Below are 24,674 nucleotides of genomic sequence, written 5' to 3' on the forward strand. Positions count from 1 at the left end.
CTCTGTGGTTGATGGCAGGAGAGCTGTGCCCTGCTCTGTCCCCAGGCAGGTGAGTGGATCTGAGGTGTGAATCTGAACCAAAGTTCTTTGTGCACAAAGCAGGAAAGAGGAGAGCAGCCTGGGCTGCTCCGGTGGATCTTTCAGAGCCATGGCGGCAATTGTAAATGGTTGGCTTTAGGCTGTGATAAATCAAAGCTGGAGTTTTCAAATATAAACACTTCAAATAAAACACCTCGACTCCAAAAGCATGGGGGTTTAAAATCCCCTAACACCCTTCATGTCCTTGCACTGCTTTTGGCATTTCCTGGTATAAGTAGAAATGAGCCTGGGCTCTTGGCTTTAAAAACTATAAAGGCTCAGGCTGGGTGATGTGTGGGTGATTTCTGATGCAGCAAACAGTTCAGATGAGAGTTTGGTAAGTGCCTGTGCATCTTGTTGAAGATCTTACTAATTAAGCTGGTTGGTTTGCATCTGCTTCTGCCTTTCAAAGATGTGGAGGGATTATTTCCCATCCTTTCAGGATAACGGGAAGAAATTCTCTCTGTGAGTTTGTTTCAGGGGGATGGAAGCAAAGGATTGCTTCTGCAGGCCAGCAACTGGTTCTTACTGGCAATCAAAACTGTCATACTCTCATGAGGAACATATTAAATCCATTTCTCTGATTTACTAGTGCCCACTAAAAATTATTCCTTATTAACAGTTTATAAGTAAAAAACCTGTCTTCTTGCAAGGCTTTTTTCATGCAATTGAACCCTCACCAGGGGTTAGAGTAGACACCTGCCCTGCAATGCCTGCAGTGATAGGCTGGCAGTTCTGGTCAATTTTGGGTTCCACTTAAAACCTAAGTTTTTAATTTTTATTATTTTTTTTTATTTTATTATTTTGCTTTAGCAACTGTTACACCAATGTAGATAATCTCTGCAGGGCAGGCAGAGAGAACGAATGTGGTTGTGGGTAGACGTATGAAAACATCTAATTTACCAGTAGGCAGTTGGGTAATGATCAGTTGAGAATTACGAATTATGTAAATCATGTATTTGTGGCATGCTGCTGAAGAAAAGCCCAGTGCATATGACAAATCATGTATATACTGAAATCTGTAATACTTTTCACATTTAATTGACTGGGGCAACCTTATGATTTATATCTTTGCTTTTTTCACAGCATACCCATAACATAGTCATAATGCAGAACGAAACAAATTCATTTTCTTTTTGACTTTTAAAATCATTTATGTATTTGGCTGTCAAGTACTTGAATATAAAGTGGGCATGCATGTGGCAGATAATAAATAGCTGATTCCCTAGTTAAGAAATTGAGTTTTAATGGTATTAAGTTCTGTGTTGCCTTACTTGGTCTTGCTTAGATGGTATGTCTCACATTTGCACCTTTCCTTATTTCACAAGCAAAGTATATTTTATGGGTACTAGCATTACTTTCTTAATGGCTCTATATAGTATTATGGTTGTGTAAAATGTACTCTACTTGCTCTGATGGCAGCAGGAGCCTTTCCCAGGCACAGGAGTCCTTCCCAGGCATAGCAGGGAACAGTGGCTGAGCTGTTGGGCTGCTGCTCTTAGTCACAAGAGATCTGCTGGAAGGTGCCAGGAGGACAGACAGGGGCTGTCTCATTAGTACCATTAGACAACCAGAAGAAAATGTTATTTTGGCTACTACAGACTAGGATTGCTTTCCCAAAGAGCAGTTTCTGTCATGGGGCTATCATGCAGAATCATTGAAAATACAGCCTGGAAAGATTTTTTTATTTCTTTTAAATAGCAGGTTACTTGGCTTGGCGTCACTACTTATTCTTGAGAAGCACAGCCCTGGAAAGCAACACCTTACCCACTCAATCACAGCCAAAGAAAATGCCTAGGCTGCTTGTTGGCTCCTAAGAAAAATAATCTTCTGCAGTCAGATCTTTCCTGGACACCTGTGGCATCACTGGAAAACATCTGCACAATCAAGATAGTGCAGAAAGTGTGAGGCAGTTTGTTGGTTCATTATCATACTGCAAAATCAACCCTCCTCCACAGCAGCATCCTCAATTTCTAAATTTAGCTCCTGAGTTATTTTGGGTAGTGTGTGATTAACCTCAATTACTGTAGCTCAGATAGAATTCAAATAATGCTCCATCTTTCAGAATTGCAAAGAAATTAAAATCTCGGTCTGTACATTTCCTACACTTAATGAAGCAGCTCCAAGAGGTGCTTCCACACTGGTGCAGAATAGTTGTGTGGTACATTTGTTCATGGAGAAATTTACAGGGGCAACTGATCCTGAAGGGTGCTGATAATCCATGGCTCTGTACTGGTGCTGGGATCAGGAATATAAAGATGAACCACACCAGCAGGTTATGTTGTGCAGCTACTGTGAATGAAGCCATTGAAGCTTCAATGGATTTGGACCACAGTCAGGACACTTTGTAGTTTTGCTGAATTAAATCCATAACAAAGGCTTTCTAAAGCTAATCAAAAATACACTTTCCATCAATCTTAGCCACAGTCAGTGCTGGCTCTCTGGAAAATCAGTGGTGAAGCAGCGTGCAGAAATAACACCTGCACCTGTGCAGGTCTGCAGGAGCGTGTGTGGCAGAGGGGAGGTGAGGGATGTGCAGGCAGGCAGATGAGGAGCTGCCATGGAGAGCAATGGGTCAGGGCAGTGTGGTGATTCAGCTGATCCAGTGAGCACCAACAGATGAGCTCATCATTCATCAGGCTGAGAACCAGAACTTTTGTCATCACTGTAGCTGTAACTTTCCAGACTACACTGCACCAGACTGCCTCAGGGTGAGGATGCTCAGCCCCAGGAGGCAGCAGGGCAGGCATCAAAAACTGTCTGTCTTGGGCTGGTGACATTGTGTTTGTCCTTTGTGGGGGCTTCTGCTCCAGAATGTGGCCTCTCACCACTTGCTCTGTCTATCAGCAATGTAGCACAGCCTGAGGAACTGAGCTGCACCTAAAGGTGTTGCATTGCTTAATTTTTCACCTTGATTTGCCTTTTGTTTTTATACAGCTGGACAACCCTGATGAGCAAGCAGCACAGATCAGACGCGAGTTAGATGGACGTCTCCAAATGGCAGAACAAATTGCCAAGGTAAAAACAAAAGTCTACTGTTATTAATAACCTCTTCATTTAGGAGTATAACAAGGAGTTTGATGCAGCCCCTAGGTCCTTCCATTCTCTTACAAGTTTCGTCTCACAATAATTACCGGTTAAAAGTGATCAGATTATTAGCTGCAAACAAACAAGATGAAGCTGTTCTGATGTGCATTTCTTGGTATGTCCTGCTGAGCTGGGACAGTTAGGTTCCTGAAAAATCCCTTGTGAATCCTCAGAGGTGTCACATTTGTATGCTGGACAATAAGGTGGATGTAAGGTGTGTAAAAAAGGAGCCAGGATTCATCCTAATGAGATTTGCGTTTTTTGCTGGGCTGATAGGAGCCACAATTTCCTACCTGTAGGTAAATGCTGCCTCAATAAAGGTCGTTCAGATGTATTGTCCCAAAGAACTTCACACTGTGTGTGGGAGCAGTCAGGCCATCACTGCCCCCTTGTAGACATTGCTGCTGTTTGGAGCAGTAGGCACGAGATCTCCAAACAGCTTTGATAACCAAGCACTCAGCTAATCTCCCTAGAGACCCTTCTGTAAGGAGCCATCTCCCTGGGAGCAAATCACACCCCCACACAGTGGCCTCCAGTGGACCATAGATGATGGAGAGGATCCTGTTGACATCAGTATGGACGAGTTTTATCCTTACCTCTAATCTGATGCTCTGAGTCACTGATAAAGCCCTAATGGGACTGAAGTCATTTGGAATTATCTATCTGGCTGTTCTTGATAATCAAGAAACCATTACTACAAGGCAAAAAAAAAAAATTTAATCACAGAGACAAGCTCAGTCTAGGGACCTGCCTTTCAGCAGCAGTCCTCCCAGCACTGAGCTGGGCCCAAATTAGGATTTTTATAAGAAAGGTAATATCAGAGCTGTTTGCAACCACACTGATATGCCTAGATGTGAAAAGCAGAGCGTATTGATTTGTAGTCAGGTGTTAACAATGGTGCTCGTGGAGCCTGCACAGGTCCTCCTGACTAACACCTCTGTTAAACATCTGCTAGTTTCCTCTTTGGGGGCATAGGCTCTGGTTTTCCCCATTTCACTGATAAAATTAGTGAGATGGCCAGGGGCCACATGGCCAATTAATGGTGCAGCAAAACAGCAAACTCACTGAAGCTCTTTTGTTCAGCATTTGGCCCTTTGCCACTTAATTCTTGTCAGGAAAACCTACAGTATTTATTTGCAGTGAAATGTAAGCCTCTGCACTGAGCATGGCTGCTCTGGTTCTGAGATGGATAGCCAGGCCCTGAGAAAAAGATTGCCTGGTTTTGTTATTTTATTTTCTCTTTATGGTATGTAGAACAATAATATGCATGATTCAGTAGCAGCCAGCAGAAGCTGCAGTTTCATGAATTATTTTTTGCAAATGAGAATTTGCCATTTCCATACTTCCCCCAAGGATGCTGAAAACAAACCATGACACTGCTGGCCATCCGAGAGAGAGTCAGGGGGATACTCCTCAACATAACCTGACATATTTCTGTGCAGAATTCAACCTTCAAAATACAACAGTGCAGCTTGGAGGTTGGTTTAGAGTAAAAGGGACTTACCTGGGTTTCAGTTGGCAGCTAGGAATATTTAATCTCCATCATGGAACTACAGCAGAATGTCAGGTCCTGCCAGCATCTGTCTGCAAGAAACCTTGCTCTTTCAGATTCATGAATACCACATTTTGGAGGCATCCAAATGACCTTTTGGATCTTCTTCTGTAGCCTCCTTTCTGGGCAAGGCTTCTTTCCCTGTAACAGAGGACAGGTTCACAATTCAGCTCAGTGAAAGGATAGCATTTCCATTTTTATCTCCAATTTGCAGCTTTTAATACAGATTTGCTGCACAGGGAGGCTTACAGTGCTTGTGAAACCATCACTGAGGTGTCAGTCTTGGAGATTCCATGCTCGAGGCAAATTAATGCCTCATTGTTAAATTAAGAAATTCACATTAGGACATTTGCACTTCAGAGGCAGCAAAGGCTGTGGAGTCTTACGGGACCAGTGGCTCTGCAAGGCGTCATCTGAGCTGTTGTGTGACCTTGAACAAGTCACTGTTGTGCCAGCTTTCCTGCCTCTGCATACCAGGACACAGGTCTGGGTCTTTTTGCCTTCCCATGTGCCCAGGAGAGTGCAGCTCAGTGCAGCTCAGTGCAGCACTAGACAAGGTCCCTTGCTGAGCCCAACTCCATCAAAGCACATCAGCCCAGCCCTGGAGCCTGGCGGCTTGAGGATCACGCTCTGTGGCAAGCAGACGTTTTAAAGCTGACTCTGGACAGGCTTCTCAGGCTGTGTGTTGTACTTTTCCAGCAGCTAAGTAGAGCAGCTTTACAGCTGAGAGCTTAGTGATGCCAAGGCAGGTGTATATTTTTCTCTGCAGTGGCAAGTGCTCTGCTGTCCTGTGGTGCCTTTTCCCCCTCCCAGTCACCTGGCCTCAAGGAGGAGCACGTGTAGGAGCAACTAAATGAGACCTTGTGGTGACACTGCAGTGATGTGTTTGTCTGGGGCTGGACCCACTCTGCTGCAGCCTGCTGGACAGGTCATTCCTCAGTGTCCTAACTCTACCTGTCTCCATGCTTGTGCCTCTCTCCCTGTTCCTGATCCTCTCTCTGCTCCCAGTACATGGAGAGGTGACTAATGCCCTTTCTTGCTGTTGTCTGCAGCTCTTTATAGTTTCTTACTCCAGACTTCCCCCAGCTTTATCTCCAGTCTGATGGGTGACTTAAGACCACGTCTGCATATCTGCATTTCCAACATCAGCTAAATAGTCCAAGTTAAACTGTTATGCATCACTTCAAACTACATTTTCAGTCCTAATACAAGAAGTTGCTGGTAGTACACAGTGAAATGTCTCAGTCCTTTCTGCACTGCTGAAGAGGTTTGTGAGGGCAGTGCCAAAATTGCAGTCCCTGGAGAGATGGATGACAGCAGGGTAAAAAAGCAATAATGTCTGAACATCATTGCTGCAGCAGCAATTCTCAAAATCTACAAAACAGTTGCTTTTTTTTTCCTAGGGGTGACTTGCAACTTATATAATGCACAGACAATACAGGAGGCTGATTGGGTAGTTTATTTCACTGTAAGTCTTATTTACAAGGGGGAATTGCTTCCCAAAATTGAGGCTGGAAACAGATGACTGTACTTTAGCTGCTTGGTGTGAGTGCTGCTGTGAGCTCTGCTTGTAGTGGGTAAGATCTTAATTTTAAGGACTGATGCAAAAACTAGTGCAGAGGAGAACTATTTCAGCAGCTTGGTGGCAGTCTTCTAGAAGAAACATGACCTTGTTTTCTCTTCTAGCATACATTTTACAAATAGCTTTTTACAATGTTGTGAATTGCCACCAAGATTGTTTGCACATCAGCCCTGTGTTCCCTGCTGCAGATGCTGCCTCACTGTCTTACGCCTTGCACAGTGTCTTGTAACCCACTGAGAGACATTTGAATCCTGAGCAGATTCAGGCCATGGGAGGAGTTGTCAGAAGATGTAGGGCTCAGACTGGTGATGAGCAGCAGTTCAAAGCTGAGAACATGCATTGGGGAACATCATATTTTGCTTTCACTGTCACCCTTGGTTTTAGGGTTTAAATTTCCTGTTGACAGCAAGCAGCTCTGGAAAGTCTCACAGTGAAAAGTTGTCTTCTTGGGGGGAGGCACAGGCCTTGGCAAGTAGTAGAAAGGATGTTTTACCCCTTCTTCCAGTTAGAACCAAACATTCCTGCCCACACATGGCTGGTTTTCCCTCTCTGGGCTCCTGTCACACCTAGAAACCTGATTAAGCAACCACTCAGAAGTGTTTTAAAAAGAGCTGGCACAATTGGAAGACTGGAAAACAAATTTCTTCTATCAGCATACTCTGAATCAGTAAGTTGCTGGTGGTTGCAACGTTCAGTTGAGATCTGGCCTGGAGTGTTTGTAATTGAGAAAAAAGCCCATTTGCAGATAGGAAAGTCAGTGAAATGCAAGTGCATGCAAGATCCAGGCAAGCTGGACAAGTACCAAGTACTCATTCTGTGAGAAACTAGCAATAATGCTTCTACATTACTCAGGGGGAGGCTGTAATTTGTCATCTGGTTTGTAGGAGCTCCCTTCTCACAAACCTCTGCAAATACTCTGGAGGGATTCTCCCACTACAACAAGTGGCTGTTGATTGTCACAAACATTCATTCTGTTGTGCTTGTTTCCAAATCCAAGGAGCGCAAGTTTCCAAAGTTTGTGTCCAAAGAAATGGAGAACATGTACATTGAGGAGCTGAAGTCATCTGTCAACCTCCTGATGGCAAACTTGGAGAGCATGCCTGTGTCTAAAGGAGGCTCTGAGTTCAAGCTGCAGAAGCTGAAACGTAGCCACAACACCTCAATCATTGACATGGGAGAGGAAAACGAGAACCAGCTTTCCAAGTCAGACGTCGTGTTGTCATTCTCCCTGGAGGTAAGCTACATGCACACAACAGTGTGCAGAATTCATGGGAGTAAAGAGCACAGCAGCCAACTTCTGCTCAGTTCAAATTTAGATTAGGTGCAGAGAGGTGAGTAGAAATCACTGTTTACTGGAAGCTTTGCCTGTGATTAAACACTGTGTCCTTTCTGGTGTCTCACCACCTTGTTGTAACAATCTCTGTGATGTTCACTGTCTGGCATTTGTGATGGTGTATATCAAATGGCTCAGAAATCTGCATCATTAACTCATCTCTTAATGCAGTTTGTTACTGAGTGTAGCCCAGTAACCCTGAGCCTGGATTGTCCCCAGAACCATTACAATAAAGCAACACTGTAAATATCAGCATCTTTAACTATTGCCAGCTAGAGGGGTTGCTGTATTTCCCTGTGAGAATTGCTTCCTCTTTGAAGAATTGTGAAAAATTCCTGGGGTTTGGTTTCACCCAACAGATTGGTTTGCAGTTTGTGTGGAAATACTATGCAGTGCTGGGTTGCTCTTTGCTCTCTGTTTCATGCTGACTTTGTTCCCAGCTCTCTGCTGAGCAGTTTGTCTGTGCAGCCCAGGGGAAGGCAGGGTGCTGCTGCTGCCTCTGACACGGGCTGCCTCAGGCCTGGAACAGCTCAGTAGCTGTTTTCAGCCAACTCAGTTGTTTTGTGCAAACACATTTGTGGTCTATTTGTGGGCATATTTACTTCAAGGAGTCATCAGCTCACCCCTACAGAATTGTTGTTGTCTGTCAATGAGTGGGTTTATGTTACATTGTCAAAACAACTACCAGGATGGAGTCAACAATATAAGATGCAGAAAATTCAGAAAATGCTAGTTTTGTGTAGTTTCCTGTTTGTTTCTCTTCCAATGGGTCTCTTGTTATACATATTATGCTAATGCAAAACTTAATAACCCTGGTTGTCCAGTCTCAGAATTTAACTCATTGTGTCTGAAACCATCTTTATAGTATTCAGTTCGGTATTACTTAAAACTAGGGCTGTGAACCCAGAGGTGGTGCCTTCAAGAGCAGCATCAACTAAGGCTGACTTCCAAGCATTCCCATATGGAGGAGCAGGGAGCTATCACAGAGCAGTAGCCCCCCCATTGCAGAAGCTGTGCAGTGTGTACAGCTGTGTGTGAAGGGACACCCTTACAGCAGCATGTCACAAATGCTCTGCTCCAGCTGAACCCCAGCTGGTGGGAAGTCAAAGCCCAGTGAAGCACTGACTTCAGGAGCTGGCAGGTCTGGGCACTGCTCAGTGCACAAAACTCCTGCTGCAAGAAAGCTTTTACCAAAAATGTGCACTCATCAGAGGCTTTGTGGAACTCTGTGTACCAGGGAGAGGATCCTCAGCTCCAGACAGACCAGAAGACCTGAGGAGAGGAATTTTAAACCCCTGTGTATATACTACATAAATAGCAGTAATAGAACATGAACAGAAACTCCCACAGTGATTCTTGTACAAATGTTTAAGGTGTGTGGTTAATGGGATTAATCACCTTTAAAAAAAAGGAAAAAAATTAATTACCTGCAAGAAACTTAGGTGGTGATTTCTTAATTAGAAAGATTTTCTATAAGCAAGATGAAGGAAGTTTTTTTTATTTTTTTTTTTTTTAAACAGAGCTATAGAGTGGACAGGGGGCAGCAATTTTAAACTGGAAAAGGGTAAATATAGATTGAGTATAAGAAAGAAAAGGGTTTTGATGAGGGTGGTAGGAACGGGGAACAACTGGGACAGGGAACGACTGGGATGTAGCTGTTTCATCCTTGGAATTTTTGAAGATCAGGTTGGATGGGGCTCTGAGCAACCTGATCTACTGAAAGATGTCCATACCTCAGCATGGAGATTGGACCAGATGATCTTCAAATGTCAACCCCAAACCATTCTATGATTAATGTGGATAAATATGCTTTTGGCACAAGATGAGTATTGTGAATATCCCTGGATTTCACATATTAAGGCATTTCTAGATGAGGCAGGACCATTTCTCTGAAGCCCATCTCCTGAAGCTTGGTACAGCCCTGGACACCCAAGGGTTTCAGTGAGCCCATGTGCAGTCAGAGGGAATCCTGGTCTCCATACAGACCTGGCTGGTGCCACAGTCCCTGCTCAGGCTGGGCAGTGCCACCATCCCTGCCTCCTGCCCCTGTGAACATCAGCAGCACGTGGAGGACCCCAGCACTGGCTGACCCCATGGGTTCAACTGCCACAGGAGGGTCTGAAGGAGGCTGCTCCTCTTACATTTCTCCTTCTCTGCCTGCAGGTTGTCATCATGGAGGTGCAGGGGTTGAAGTCGCTGGCCCCCAACCGCATCGTGTACTGCACCATGGAAGTTGAAGGTGGGGAGAAGCTGCAGACAGACCAGGCTGAGGCCTCAAAGCCAACGTAAGCCTTGCTTTGCTCTTTGGTCTCCCCAGCACACTCTCCTCTGCCCTGTCTCTGCACTGCTGAGTCACTGCAGATAGCTCTGGCTCCTGCTTGGTGAGGACAGAGGGGGCTCTCAGAGACAAAGGAGAAACATGGCCTTCCACACATGCAGAGTGTTGTCCTGCAGCTAAAAATGGCACATAAGCCCTGACTGAGGGGAATGAAGTGTTAATGAGAGGCTTATGTCTCGTGTAGCCATAGAGAGATAAGTTTGTGCCTATACATAAGTGCTTTACTAAATAGGGATGTAGTTAAGCATGTGCTTAGATAAGTACTTGCCTGAGTGTTCATCTGAACTGGTGCCATCAGGTATAGGTACATTATCTTGTCCTCACTGTCAGGGTTTTGGCAGTCCTACAAGAAAGAGAACAGCTGGCAGGGACACAGTCTGGCAGCCAGAGGTGGAAAAGAGGCTCTGGAAAAAGCTTCAAATTACTTAGTTAAAGCTTTATCTGAGACCTCTCTGGCCCAGTCCCATTCAAGGGCAGAGTCTTGTTGTGTCCTCTTTGACTCATCCCCAAATCCTCACTTTTGACCCCATACTTGGCTTTATTTTGTCTTATCTGGATGTTGTTAAGTGCTTACCAGTAGTGACTGGCCTTTGTTATTTGGAAGAAGAAAATGATGAATGGCTTATTTCCTTTCCAATTTGTGGGATTAGTTAACTTGAAACACTCTGGACTTGAGGCAGTATTTCTCTGGATGACTGCAGAGATTTCACACTTAAATTCTCAATGCGCTTCCTGACAGTGGAGAATTGCTAAGGTGGTATGAAGCCTCCACCAGGAGTAGGGAGCAGTGCTATTGTGCTCATATCCCATTCCCCATGACCAGTCCTTCAGAGGTGTTTTGCCAGGAGCTTCCCAAGCTCGTGGAAGGAAATCCAGAACCACCTGGCTGCAGGGCTTGGCAGTGCACAAGCACTGCAAGCAGCTCAGGAGCAGTGGATGCAGGCAGGACCAGGACAGGCTGCCTTCCTTCTGTCACTGTCCTCTCACAGAGGCACAGAAATTGCTGGTGCTTCGTGCCCTGTGCTGCACCAGAGCAGCAGGAATCTGCAACAAGCAGTTCAAAAACAATATTCCCAATCAGGGAAAGTGCTGCAGCCTGGCTGACTTTTCAAAATGCTTTGAAATCTACTTTAGAGAAGGAAGGAAGAGAGCTGAGCTTAGAGCAAAATTTCCATGCAAACTTAAAATTGTCACTATTTTAGGTATTATTGCTTCAGTGGAGAAAATTGGGCTCTATTTAGGGGAAATTGCTACTATTCATACTGAAAAAGCACACTTTTCCTGGGTTACATGTACTTGTTTAGATTGGCCTGTTCATCCCACCTTTGCTCACAGGATCTGCCCTTCCACACACAGGTCTTCTTACTGCAAGATGTAGGACTATTTCTATGAGAATTGCTTTGAAAATAATACTTGCAGGAGTGAACTCTTTAATTGAGTGGGTCTTTATTTATTATAATTAAATGTACAGTGCCTGGGCATGAAGCCATCAGCCCTCAAGAAAATGCAGCCAACACTGAGTGCTGCAGTGTGATAAAAGTCATGCAAGTCCATCACACTCATCCTCTCTCTGCACTGGCTTCCTGTAGAGGTGTGAGTGAGCCAAGCTTCAAGTCTTCTGGATTGCTCCAGCACTTGGGCTAATACCTGTGGAAATGGCTCAGGAGGGGAGTAGGTTTGACAGTTGTATAGTCCTATAGGGTCCTAAGACCTTTTCTTTCCAGAACCAATGACCACCCAAGCTGAGGCTCTAGAATAACCTTCACAGAAACCAGAGGCAATCACAAAAGGCTTGTCCTTCTTTCCTCTCTGCATTAGATGTGTTTCTTTCACCTTGCTTCCCCTCCCAGGCACAGCAGCAGAGATGCAGGAAACCAAAGCTCGGTGAAAGCAATTTACTGTACCTAAGTTCTCCTGAGAAGGAAAAGGGAATGAATCAGATGTGACATGTTTGTCATCTTGTTTAATATGAGACTTGAAGGCCCTCAGGTACTCTGGTGATGAGTGCAGTGATAGAAACAGCTCAGAGAAGATTTTGGTGCATTTTTGAGCAGTGCTGCCTTAGAAACAAAGGATTTATGGCCAGGCAAAACAGCCTTTGGAGGTGTTAGTTTAGATGCTGACATCAGCCTCACTGAGGTCATTCACACTGTGCTTGCTTCTGTGCTTTTTGTATTAAGCAAACCTCCCCTACAGAAAGGAAGTATCAGTGAAGGCATGAGGGACTGCTCACTGCCCAGCATCCCAGGATTTGTGTGCTTTGGTAGGGGATGCTGCCTGGTCTGGGGGTGAAGAACACTTGGCACTTAGCACTATGAAACTGTAAACACTGAAGCAAGTTATCTCTGTATATCCCAGAAGTTTTATATCTCAGAGGCTCAAAGATGTGGGTTAAGCACCTGGGCTCAGAATATGCAGTGAATGCAGGTCTGGAAACAGGCAGCATTTTTAAACTGTCAGCCTTGAAATTGTTTGAAATTCAGCTTTGCCATTGTCTGGAGGCTATACAGGCTACAGAAGGCTAAATTTCTCATAAGCATCAGGGGAGAAAAGTTACATTTGGACAGTAAGATTCACTGGAAGACTTCACTTTTCTATGATAGCCCTGGGGTAGAGGGTGTTAGGGGCCACTCAGCCTTGTAGGATATCTTTTTACCTAACTCATGGAGTTGTTCACTGTATTCTCATGTGTCCTTGAATTGCCAGCCCTCAGCTAGAGCACCCAAGTCACAGCACACTGGTGATGGTGGCTGCTCTTCAGCTCAGTGCCATGCCAGGAGTTCCAGCCTAGCTTCCACATCTCTAATGACAAATGGCAGTTCACCAGCCAGGGAAGGATTTCCAAAAGCATTGGTCTAGGTCTGTGTGAGAGTCTTCTTTCATCCTTCTGGTGCAAAACAGGCAGTTTTTGAGAAGAAAGAATTTTAGTGACTTTGGAGCTTGAATCCCATTTGCAGCTCTTGAGAGAGGCAAGGCTTGCCACATGTACCCAGGCATCAGATGAGTTGTGTGCAAGGAGTGTGGGTTTAGGGACAACAGGAAATACTGGCCTTTTATTTCTTCTCAGTCTTCATGTTGGATTCCTGACATTTTAAGCCCAATCCCTTCATATGAGGATTATCTGCCTCAGCACAGATGCTGGGGATGGCACAGTTCTAGAGAAAGTCAGACCTGAAATAGCAAGGTCCATTTCAGATCAGGCTTGCAGTGTTTTATTAGTAGTGCTTTTAATAAGTTGTTAAGAAAAAGCTTTTGTGTATTATGCCCTAACCTGCAGATGCCTCTAAAAGATATCTCAAATCCTAGTGTGAGAAGGATTTGACTGCTTTTTGTGCTGGAACTGTATTCTTGCAGATGTTTGTGGGGTTTATACCTCTCCCCCCTTCTCTGTGTACTGGCCTGTGGTCTGTCCTCTGCATGTCTCCAAAATGCCCTTCCAGGAGCTGTTAGTACTGCTGCTGTTTGTGCAGCTGAGAACAGGGTTGTCAGGGGGTTTGGAAATAGCAAAAAAGATCCAGCCACAATCCCCTGTCCAGAGAAACTGCTGGATATATTTAAACAGTGACCTGTGCTTGTGGCAGTGCTCATGATCAGCATCTTACATCACCTTTCTCTGATATGAGCAGAATAAAAGAAAAGAGACCCAAACAACAAGGATCTGTGTGCCTTCTGAATAAATGCTATAGATTCTGGAGTTATTTTGGCACCCAGAAAAGTCTCATTCTCTTCTGTATCACAGTAGTGAAAATTGGGTGTCCTGCATTGAACTGAGCTGAACCATTTGGGGTAAAAGCAGTAAATACTGGTGGGGGAAGAATCTGGCCAACCTCTCTGTGCATTTGGCATGCCAGGAAGGGGCAAGAGTGTGAGCTGCTCCTCTGGAAGTGTTTTCATTTTGAGGTTATCTATGTCCATTCAGTCCTAGTGCAAGGGTTGTGCAGTAGCTCAGAGAATGAGAGGTGAGGGTGGAGTTTGTTGTTTTCTGAAGGAGGAAAGACCACTTTTCATTGTTTGGGATTTGTTTCCATGTAGTTTTCTTCAGCATGTCCTGTAGGGCAGTTCTGGAGAAAGGACACTCAGTGGCTTTCATCTGACTCCATTCCACATCTTACATTTGTCATGACCAAAGGCTTGAGCCTTGTGCCCTTTCCAAAAATTCACTCTTCATAAAGTAATGTCTTTGGCAAACTTCTAAACCTCTCCCATCTCCTTTCCCTTAGCCACCTCCCTAGGAGACAGGGATGTCTGATTTTATCTTTGTGCTGGCTCTGATGCTTCTCCCTGATTTGTTTCAAGGTGCTCTGACAGCTCTGCTGCTTCTCTCTGCTGCGACAGGCTGCCCTTGTTCAGATCCCTGCACCAAACCTCCAAGCTTATCACTCAGCTAGAGTTTTTCTTTCAAATTAGTGTGCCTGAGCATGAAGAGGAACAGGACCTGCACAGCATCCCTCTTCAGTGCTGTTCAGTCACCTCCTTCTGGGAGATGGGCACTGAGCAGCAAAGGGAGAAGCCCTCTGGGAAAAGAGGCTGGCAAGCAGGGATGCTTTCTTTGTCTGCAGGAGAGGAAAATCTGGTCTTTTCATTCAGGAATCCCCTGCCTCAGGCCATGGAGTTTGAAGTGATGCCCAGTGGCTTTGCACAGAGAGGGCTGTGATAGGAGTGCTCTGTTGCAGTCAGTGCTTTGCTGCCAGGGTTTGTTGGGAGATGCTGTGAACACTCCCTGTGGTAAAATCAGAAAAGTCCTTCTGAAATACATAAATTTCAAATATTTCCTATTCATATAACTAATTTGAGTCTGCTAAACTAAAGGGGTTTATGCTGATGTGAGTGACAGTAGAGTTTAATTCTTGGTGTGCATCCCTCAGTACAGCTGTTGTTGCCAGGCCTGGTAGGTCTCTTCCAGACATGGCAAAGCTCAGGCTCAGGTCCTGTGTGGCTACACAATTTTAAGTAGACATTCATACTTAGGTTTGCATGCTTAGCTAAGCCCTGTGTAAGCAAAATTCATGATTCTGGGTAAAAAACAAAGCAAAAGGAAATTTTAGGAAATAGCTGCTTTTTCTTGCTTTCTTTTTCCCCCTCCTCCTCACTCTTCTAATTGGCTTCAGCATTAAATATAAGCTGTCTTAATTACCCACACTGATTGGATTGCTTTTTCAGTCACATTACTTCATTTCACAGCTGTGCAGATGTTTGCAGCTCTTTCTCCTTAGGAAATCTTTGGGAGCCTTAGGAATGTTTTGAAGCAGGTGACTGGGTACAGCAAACATCAGACACCACTGTTTGTGAGGTACAGTCCTTGTTCCTGAGGTGAGGCTCTGAGCAGAGGGTCAGTCTGCCCCAAGGCAGCTGTTGGGGAAATGTTTTCCAGGAGAGGTCTTCAGCTTTGGTCTCTGTCAGCGTGGTACAGATGCCCTGAGACCCCAGTGCTGGTGGGCTAAGAGGTGAAAATAACAGGGACAGGAACTTCAGGACAGTTGCTTTTAGCCCCTGTGTCTATGGCTGGAGGGTACAAAGTGGAGTCCAAATCCCTGACACAAGTTTTCTTCACTTACACCTATTTAGCATGCCTAGGAGACAGTTTTCTGATGAGACTGTGCATGACTTTGCACCTGAAGGGTTCTGCTGTTAGCTTGGTTTCACCTGCTCTTCAAGTCCCCTTTTGTATGACAGTATTTCCATAATGCTCCTGAGATTTATGCTGTGATGTTCCCATTTCTGAAAGTGGAGTCTGTGGACAAGTCATTAAGCAGAGCAAAAACTGCAATAAAAAGTTATTACCCAAGTGCAAGTATGTGATCTATTATGAGAGGTCTTTGTGTGATTTACTGCCCTTTTTAATTAGGAATTCAGAACCTTTTCTGATGTTCTGTCATAGCTGTTCTGCAGGATTGGTTCTTACACAGCTCAGCTACTGTGGGACAGAAATTCTGCTTTAGATTAGGCAGCTGAGTTTTTCTTCAGAATAAAGGCAAGATCCTGTAGGGATTCCCTTACCCTGAGTGTCACTCAGACAGCCACACTGCTGTGGAGGAACCTTCTGGACAGCTATGGAATAAATACTCTGCTGGGGCTGTGGATGGTGATCCCAGGTGGGGCCCTGTTCCCAAAGGTCTCATGCTCAGTCCCTGCTCTCCTGTACCACACTAGAAGCTGTGTTGAAGAATAATGAAGGCTTTTTTCTTTACACTTACCCTTTGAACTCAATTTCTTCCAGTATCAAGTAAGTGCAAGCTCCAACGGTGCTTTCCCTGACTTTCAGAGCACACATAGCATTGCTTTCACATGGATTCTCTGGTGTCTAGTAAGGGTTGAGCTCATGCACCTTCTCTTTCACAGATGAATGTCTTGCTTTTCTCGCCAGCTGTCTAATTTCTTGAGTGTTCCTATGCACTTGGGAATTATGTATTCCTGTGATAGCACATACATTCAAATTTAAGTATTCCAGAAGGTGTGATGATGCCCAAGGCGATTTTCATCGACACCCGTCTGCTTCATCACTCCTATGCTTGCAGCCTTAAGATGGGGATAGGAAAAACCAAAAGGACATTGAAATGAGACTGAGACTCCGTGATCTGAAATAGTGCTTAATTAAGAGGAGGTCTGCAGAATGCAAGGTCTGGGATACATTCAGTTGTGGTGTTTATTGCTCATAGTTGGTGTTCTAAAAAAAAAAAAAAAATAAGCCATGCCTTAGTGTAAGTCCAGCACATCATTTGCCAAGGAAAAGGCAGGGGATGAGGCATGTGAAAGGGCCCAGTTGTTGGTTTATTTATTAAGTGCTGTGTACAAGTAGTGCACGTTATTATTTAATGAGGGGTGCTGCTATTGCTGCAAAGCAGAGAAGGGAGATAGAGGACACATTTTAAAGAATTGGTACTGTGCCTGCTCCTGTCTGGACAAAGCTCGGGAATGGTGAAATGAGAAGACCAGCCTTGATAGTGATTTTTCAACATTTTAGGTGTCCTTTCTGTGAAATGAAGGTAGCATGTACTGGCTTTGTAAATGTGCTGCAACTCCCAACAAACCACAGAACTAAGTGTAAAAGCACTTAAAGGGAGCAAGGTACTATTGTCACTGCGTGGCAAGGCATACTCATGGAGAGAGGAGCTTGCAGGTGGCTGGTGAGCATCACCTGCTGGAATTGTCCACTCTTCCCCCCTGACCCAGGAGATGCTAGTGTGAACTTTGCTTCTTGTGGTCAGACATTGGGCAAGGCAAACCCAGGTGTCTGGCTGGATTTGAGCTTCCTGTCCTGGATCCTGGCTTAGAAAATATAAGACAGCAGAAATGGGAGTAGTGGCACAACAAGAGATGGTCTCACACTTCTTGTTCCTCCTTGTAGCTGATTTTGGAAGAGTCCCATTCCACTATAAAAGGGAAAGTCAGGAAGCCCCTATATAACATATATTGAGGCATAAATAAAAATCAGATTGGTCTCTTTTAGTACCTTGTATTTTTTTGCTGCTGTTGGCATTTAGAAAATATTTCACTGCTCTCTACTAAGTTTTATAAAGCAGAGTCTAGACTATGTTGGCACAAACCAGTAACCTGTCTTTTCAGGAGAGGATTTCTGTCTCCTTCTCCATGGTTTGTGTTTATGAGATACTAAGTTTGTAAATCTGGCAGGGTACGGCCTTATTAAGTCCAAAATCATGACCAGGCCTTAACCAATGGCAGTCCACTGCAGTTGTATTTTCTTTCAGGATGACAAGATCTGATAGAAGTGATTAATCATACTTGGTCATTCTGTGAAGTGAGCAGCTCTGTAGCTGGGTCAGTGGAGCATCTTTGACCAAAGGAAACTTTCATTAGCATGTGTGTGGCATTCAAGTCACCCTATTCAAGAAGTGGTCACAGCCACAGACAGTAAATGCACAGAGTCATTTAATGAATGAAGCTGTAAACTCATGCTGTATCCAAAGCAGATACAGTGATGGAGTACAGACAGTAGGCAGCCCTTGTAAAAGCAATTTTTCTTTCAGTTCAGACCTCCCAGTAAAACAGTGCTGGGTTTTGACTTCCATTTCCCCCTGCTGACTTTTTCTCTTCTAATTAGTATTGAGCAAGAGCACAGAGCATTTGAAAAGCAGCCATCTTTTAAATCATGGAAAGTAATAATGCAACATTTTTTCTTTTTTTTTTTTTTAATTTTCCCTGTTAATACCCAAAAGATTGTGGTGAATAGCACTGCCACAATTGCACATCCAAACCAGCTGAAGGATTTCTGCAGCAGAGTCCAGCCTGGGGTGCAGTAGTCTTGGAGGGGTGTGTGATGCTGGGCTGGGTGCAGGCAGGGTGGAGGGATATCTCTGGGGCAGGAATGCCATCTCGTGGCCATAAATAGCTATTATGTGATTTTAAATCCACCTCCCATCCCTTCTTCCTTCCTCATGACACTTCCCCAGTGCATAAGTTATTCTCAGGAAACACAAATGAAGCTGTATTTTCTGCATAGCAAATATCATCCCTTTTTGGGTTCCTAAAGCTGTGCTGTCGGCCTCAGCATCTCCTCTTGGCTGCAGTGCCCCGTGCTGGCACTGGAACAAGATCCATGGGGAATTGTGTGTGAGCCACAAGCAGATCAAGAGCAGACCTTTGCAGGCTTTGCTTTGCTGCAGTCTCTGTCAGCTTTACCCTCATCCTTCTGTGCCTTGCACACTCGGGCACAGATGTGATGCTCTCTCAGACATATTTCTCTCTCAGCCGGCGGTGTAGTGCTGCCGTAGCCAGTTTGAGGATGTGGGAGTTGCAGCTCCTGGAGGGAGAGATGGTCTGGTACTGCTGTCTGCATGATGTTAAGCAAGATGGTGCCTGTGTGTGTGTGACACATACATTGTGTCTCAGAGCTGTGGAAACAGAAAAGGACAGACTATGAGGTGCTCAAGGTTGGAACACCTCCTTAGCTGCTGTAGAAGGAGCCCAGTCTTAGCAACACACTGTCTCTGCTCACCTTTTGAATAAGACCACAGTGCTTTCTACAGTGGTGTCTTTGGGAGAAGAAGTGCCCATTTTGTAAGCAAAATATTTACCAGTGATGTTCTGTTTTAGCAGAGGGAGTGTTCCATGCTTGGCAGGAATTAAGATACCATGAAAAACAATGGATTCACAGAACATCCTTGGGTTATCCCATCAGAGCAGAACATCAGTGCTCCTTGCAGAGATATGGCCTCACTCAGTGTTCCCTGGCTGCAGGGAAGGCAGGTACAGCCTCGTCTGCCAGTCAGTGCCTGCAGGAATGCAGATTTGTCAGCACCTGCACGGGAGCTGCATCAGTGAAAGCGCATTTTAAATCACTGCAAAATCTGTGCAGGAAAGTCTGGGAGGAATCAAATCTGTTTGTGCTGTCACTCCCACTTCAGCTCAGCTTGTTCCGAGGGGATGGGACTGAAAGGCTGTTCTGGCAGCTGAAAGGAAGGGGAGGAAACAAATGTAAACAAAAATAGGCTGTGTTGTCAATCTGTGTCTGATGTCTTTGGTTATTCAGTTTTGAAGGTGAGTAAACACATCAAAGTTTTACTGTGGGAGGAATCCCAGAGGAGGCTCAGCAGCCCCTGAATATCAGATGTATTATGGATGCAAACCATCCTCCGTGCATTTCTACAGGCAGAATGGAAAGGTGCCTTTCTTAGCACCTGAGTGGTATTTCCTAGCCCAGGATGTTCCTGCATGAGCAATATATATATGCATCTATATGTGTTCTTTGAGATGTTAATTTTAAATCTTTTTGGTGAATATGCAGCAGTCACCTCCAGCACACTCTTATAGCAGTGGAAATACAGGGGCTCTCTATGTCAGGCATCACTTCATCTGCTTCCTGCCTCTAAATTGGGATGAGGCAAATTAAGGCCTAACTCTACTGATTTAATTAGATCTCTCCTTATTGCAGTAGCAGGAGCCCAAAGCAGGTGAGTGAGGCACATTTACACATACTACAGTCCCCTAAATTTGTGGGTTTTCAACTGAAGTTTGTAGTCCTACTGTAGGAAATCACAAACTGTTTTGTAGCTGTCCCCAGCACAACATCCCCAGACTGGCAGTTGTTTATGACTTTCTCCTGCTGTAACAGACTTGTGTGTGTTGTGTGTGTGCATCCCACAGCTCTCCAGGTGTAAGACCCAGCCTGTGAGCTTTCTTGGAGTGCCTAAAAAAGCCAGAATTCTTCTGTGCCTTTGGGCTTTTTCAAAACCCAAGGACACAAACGAAAAACCTATTATCCATTGCCATTACCCACAAGAGATGCAAAGAATATGTATTTTCCCACAGGCTTTGGGATGCCCTGCTTCTATTTATTATGGCTTTGTGACCCAGCTAGTGCAGGTGTGAGCCTCTGCTATGTGTGACAGGCACATCTGTTCTGCCACATCCCTGCCAGTTCAGTGCCTCACCTGCACTGCTCCCTACAAGGAACTGTCAGCTATTCCAGCCTCTTCCAGCCATTATCTAGCTTATGGTGTCCCTAGAAGTTCCCAAGCACCCTTTTCATTAAAAAAAAAAACCAAAAAAAAAAACCAAAACAAACCAGGTATTTTCATCCCAGTGGGATTAATGCCATCCCTGCATGAGGGTTTGCTGTTGACCTGAGTGAGTCTGGGTGTGCTCAGTTATGAACTATTGCCTCCATGTATGAGCAAGGGAAGTTCAGATAGATCACTTATAATTGTGGTCATCAGCCTCCAGTTCATGTTTCTGAATGGCTGGTATAGATAAAGCATTAGAGAATAGAGTTCAAATCTATCCTGTGTGCTTCTTCATAAATAGTTAACTGTTAAAGACACTTCAAACCTGTTTGTTTTCCTCATCACTTGTGTCTCTAGGAATATGTAGAAAAGAAACACAGCTTAGCATTACAGTAGAGGAGAAGGTGCAGTAGTCCATCAGCTGTGTGAAGGTAGGTTAGCTCAGTGCCTGGTGTGCTTCTGCTCTAACTCTGTTTTTCCCAGTGCTCAAGCATGGGCATACATGATTTATGGCCCAAGATTTAAAGGTCTCTTCTGGGAGGGGAGGAGTGTGCTAAAGTAATAAAACCATCATTTGTTAGACAGGATTTCTGGGAGAAATAAATTGAGACTGTATGTAGCATTTCAGTCTCCAGTGATGATGTGGGATCTGAGCTCTCCATCCTCAGAGCAGGATCCAGATCCAGCCAGGACCATGACTGGGCACCACAGTAAGCTGAGAAACTAAGACTGGGTTAAAAGCATCACACCACACAAGGTGAAGCAGTCACCAAGCCCTGGCAGTGTCTGTCAGACTACTCTCTGTGCTGCCCTCTTGATGAACTTCCCTTCACCAGCCAGCTCACCTTGGAGACCTAGCTACAAGGACACCAGGAGAGACACAGACATGTCAGAAGAGAAGAGATGAGGGTTGTAAATAAAGAGAAGTGCATAAAGCACAACCCTCTCTGCCAGCACTGCACAAGGGAGGGAGGCAGCCAGACTGGCCAGTCATTGCATCCCCACCAGATCCCATTCTGACAGTAGAGGACAGCAAGGGAAGGACAGCTGCCCTTTCAACTGTTGTCCCAAACATGATCACATGTATTAAACACCTTTCAGCTGGACCTCTGTGCCCTTGTACAGAGCCAGCTGGCTGTGCAGGAGGGTAGGTGATGCTGCTATGGTTTTGGTGACCCTGCAGGGATGGGAGCAGCTTCCTGCCATGTCCTGCCTTCCCAAGGACATGTTCTTGTCTTGGGAGGGAACAGGCACTGCTGCTGAGTTGGTTAATTCGGGAAAATTATATTGAGCAGGTGGTTCAGTACACTCCTGCAAACGTGGCCAACATGTAGGAATATTATTCTGCAAGATTTTTTTTTTACTGAAGTGGTGGATTTATGGGAAAAGTCAGAAGGGAAGCATGAAAAGAAACTGCTGTGGCCAGTGAGTGTCATGCACACCTGGAGTGAGCCCACTGAGGGGACAGCATAGCTCTCCTTTAGTACACATTTTTCCTTTTCTTTTCTGATGTTTTTATGTTTATTCTGTGCAAGCTTAAGAGGGATAAAAGATATCCTCTGGTAATTTTGAAGCCCATGAGAAGTGGTCATAGATGATGTTTAAATGTCCCCCCTGTGGAAAGCACATGGCTCTGCAGCTGCTCTCCTGTTAGCCTGGTTAGCAGGGCTGATTCATGGCCCAGCAATACAACCCAGTATTGCACTTGTTCATTATTTATATAAATCACAGGCATCAATGTTCTGGCTGCATCAAGTTAGAAGAGCATTGGCAGAAGAAGGGTGACTATTTTAAATTAGGCAGGGGTTGAGCAGACTTGCTGGAGGGCACAGTATATGACTGAACAAATTTAATTAATTTTCCTGAGTATTAAATGTGTATGTTAGCTTTTAGAAAGGTCAGAGGTGCTAAAATTGTCTTTAGAGGAACTTACATACTTGAGTTGGACAGAAATTACTAAATCAGTGTCTCTCAAGGACAGCTGAGAAAATTGTAGCCTTACTCATATCTCAAATAGTATTTCAATCATTAATTTTAACTCAGCAGTGCCATAGTGTTTTAATGTTGTCTTTTTAGCTATGTGGTAATTAACTTTATAATTACTATATCTGCATTTTAGAAGCCCTCAGCCCTACAGCCAAAGATCAGTAAAGCTCTGCACTTCCATGGGGTGATGGCAGTTGTTTCTGCAGTTATCTTATGGCAGGAAAGGGTAAGAGCTTGGTACAGCATCAGTGGGAGGAAAGTGGTCTTACAGATTTTGGCCATAAATTGGGAAGGGCTGGATAGCACCAGCTTCAAGGTTTTTAAGATCAGCAGTCCAGGACAGATGAGAGCAGCTAGGTCTGAGCAACCTGGCACCTGCATTGGCAATGGCATCACTGCCCCTCATGTGTGAGCGAGGACAGTGTCTGTGACAGCTCTCAAATGCTCCTGAAATCCAGGTGAGACCATCCTTCAAATGCTACATGAGGCTATGCAAATAATGGAAGACAAGAGCTGACCTTTGTTACTTATTGGCCACTCACACCCTCTGGATATGTGTTATTTTTTGTTCCATTCAGATAAAATGCTAGCACTTCAGGCTGTTTGGTCAGTAACTGTGATGACACCTCTAGGTGAATCTGCAGACACAAAGTCTACAGTGATGATCTCCTTATTGTGCTTGTAGAAGGTAAAACAAGGGCCAGCAGCTGTCAAGTTTGCACCTGAGGCATATTTCAACCTCTGGCACTTTGCAGCCAGAAGAGTTTAGCTGCTTATCCTAAATTTGATGCCTAAACAGAAATCCTGGAGACAAAAGTAGATCCTGGTGATAGCACTGGAACAGCACAGATGCCATAAATAGGGTGATGGTTCTAGTAAATTCTCTGTGCACAGCAGCATTTCTTTATCAGTTCCAGACTTTGGGATGCACTGTCCAGTAAGAAATGCTGAGCTGAGGGGTTCAGGCAGGATTCAGGTAGTTAATACTGTCCTGACTGAGGAAGTACTGTCAGTATTGTTCTGCTTGTGTACCTTTTTTGTGGTGTTTGTACATCCATATGTATCCATCTGTATGTGTGTATCCTTTTGCCCAGAATAATACTTGTTTGTCTGCATTTGCAGATGTTTTATTGTTTTGAGGTGTCAGCATGGGTTCTGTGATAGGGGGACAAAATAGCATGGCTACTTCATGGCATTTGTCCACGATGGGTCCCAGTGCACTTTCCCAACAAATTAACTCCTGCAGTGATAACCTGCTTAATGATTGAATATGGAAATGAAATCATTACACTGTTAGTCCCTCAGAAGATCTTAATACCTAGCTACTGTCCAGAGATTATTTTCTGAACAATAATTTAATACACAGCCCAGATAAACTGGGTACTCAGATTGAATACAAATGATGTTTCAGTGACATGAATTATGGCCTTATGCTGAGCATCACTATGGCAACTAATGACATCACCACAGGCTCCAACCAGCACAAAACTCAACTTTTGATGGTCTCCATTTGTTGGCGCAGATCTTTTCAGGGCTTTTAGGGGTATGAATATGTAAGCACCAGTGTTGTCAAGGGTTTGCTATGTATGTTTGCTGTCATTTGAAACATTTATTCTCTTTGTGGTTAATGTTGTTCCCATGAAGGAAACCTAATGAAAATTACTGTTTGTATTTGGTTAGTAACATTTGTTGATGACATATGGTCTGGGAATGCTTCAGCAAATAAGAGCTTTTTAATAGTAAACAGAGATACGAGTTCTATAAAGCAGATGCTGTCAAAATACACAGTGTAAGGTTGGATATTTTCTTACTTTTGCCTCTTACCCAAAGCAAGATAATCTTCCTCCTTTCTCTCCTGGTGACAACACAGTTTTTTGAGAAAACACATAACCTATGACCTGAATCTGTGATTAGAAAATTAAGATGTTTCTTGCTTCTTACCCTTGAAATATTTTTAGGTAGCTGATGGCTCACACAGATATGATATAAAGGATCTAACTGGACCTATAGTGCTGTAGATAATTTAAGCCAAACCTCTGCTGTCTGGCACTGGTGGCGGTTTGATAAATCATCATAAAAAACAAAACATGCCAAGCAGTGACACCAGGAGAGGAAGCTTCAGAGCAAAGATGATGAAGAACCCACATTTGTTGTCAGCTCTATGCTGAACACACTCATCTGCTGAGCTCAATTGGACAAGATTTGCTCAGTGGGGAGCAAAGCATAAACTCATACCCCTAGAGAACAAGGAGAAGATA

The 24,674-nt window shown here is 44.4% G+C and overlaps 1 protein-coding gene across 13 annotated transcripts in view; it reads left to right on the forward strand.

The window, feature by feature from the left end:
- Positions 1-24,674, forward strand: part of CADPS (calcium dependent secretion activator) — a 206,050-nt gene that overhangs the window by 68,149 nt on the left and 113,227 nt on the right. For all 13 annotated transcript variants that reach the window (XM_085590072.1, XM_077786151.2, XM_077786154.2 and 10 more), the window contains exons 4-6: positions 3,016-3,096; positions 7,297-7,533; positions 9,796-9,917. In XM_085590072.1, coding sequence (XP_085446198.1) covers positions 3,016-3,096; positions 7,297-7,533; positions 9,796-9,917 — 440 coding nt within the window. The remainder of the gene's footprint in view (positions 1-3,015; positions 3,097-7,296; positions 7,534-9,795; positions 9,918-24,674) is intronic.

The sequence above is a fragment of the Lonchura striata genome, chromosome 12 (genome assembly GCF_050655825.1).
Source record: "Lonchura striata isolate lonStrDom1 chromosome 12, ASM5065582v1, whole genome shotgun sequence".
Taxonomy (NCBI): Eukaryota; Metazoa; Chordata; class Aves; order Passeriformes; family Estrildidae; genus Lonchura; species Lonchura striata.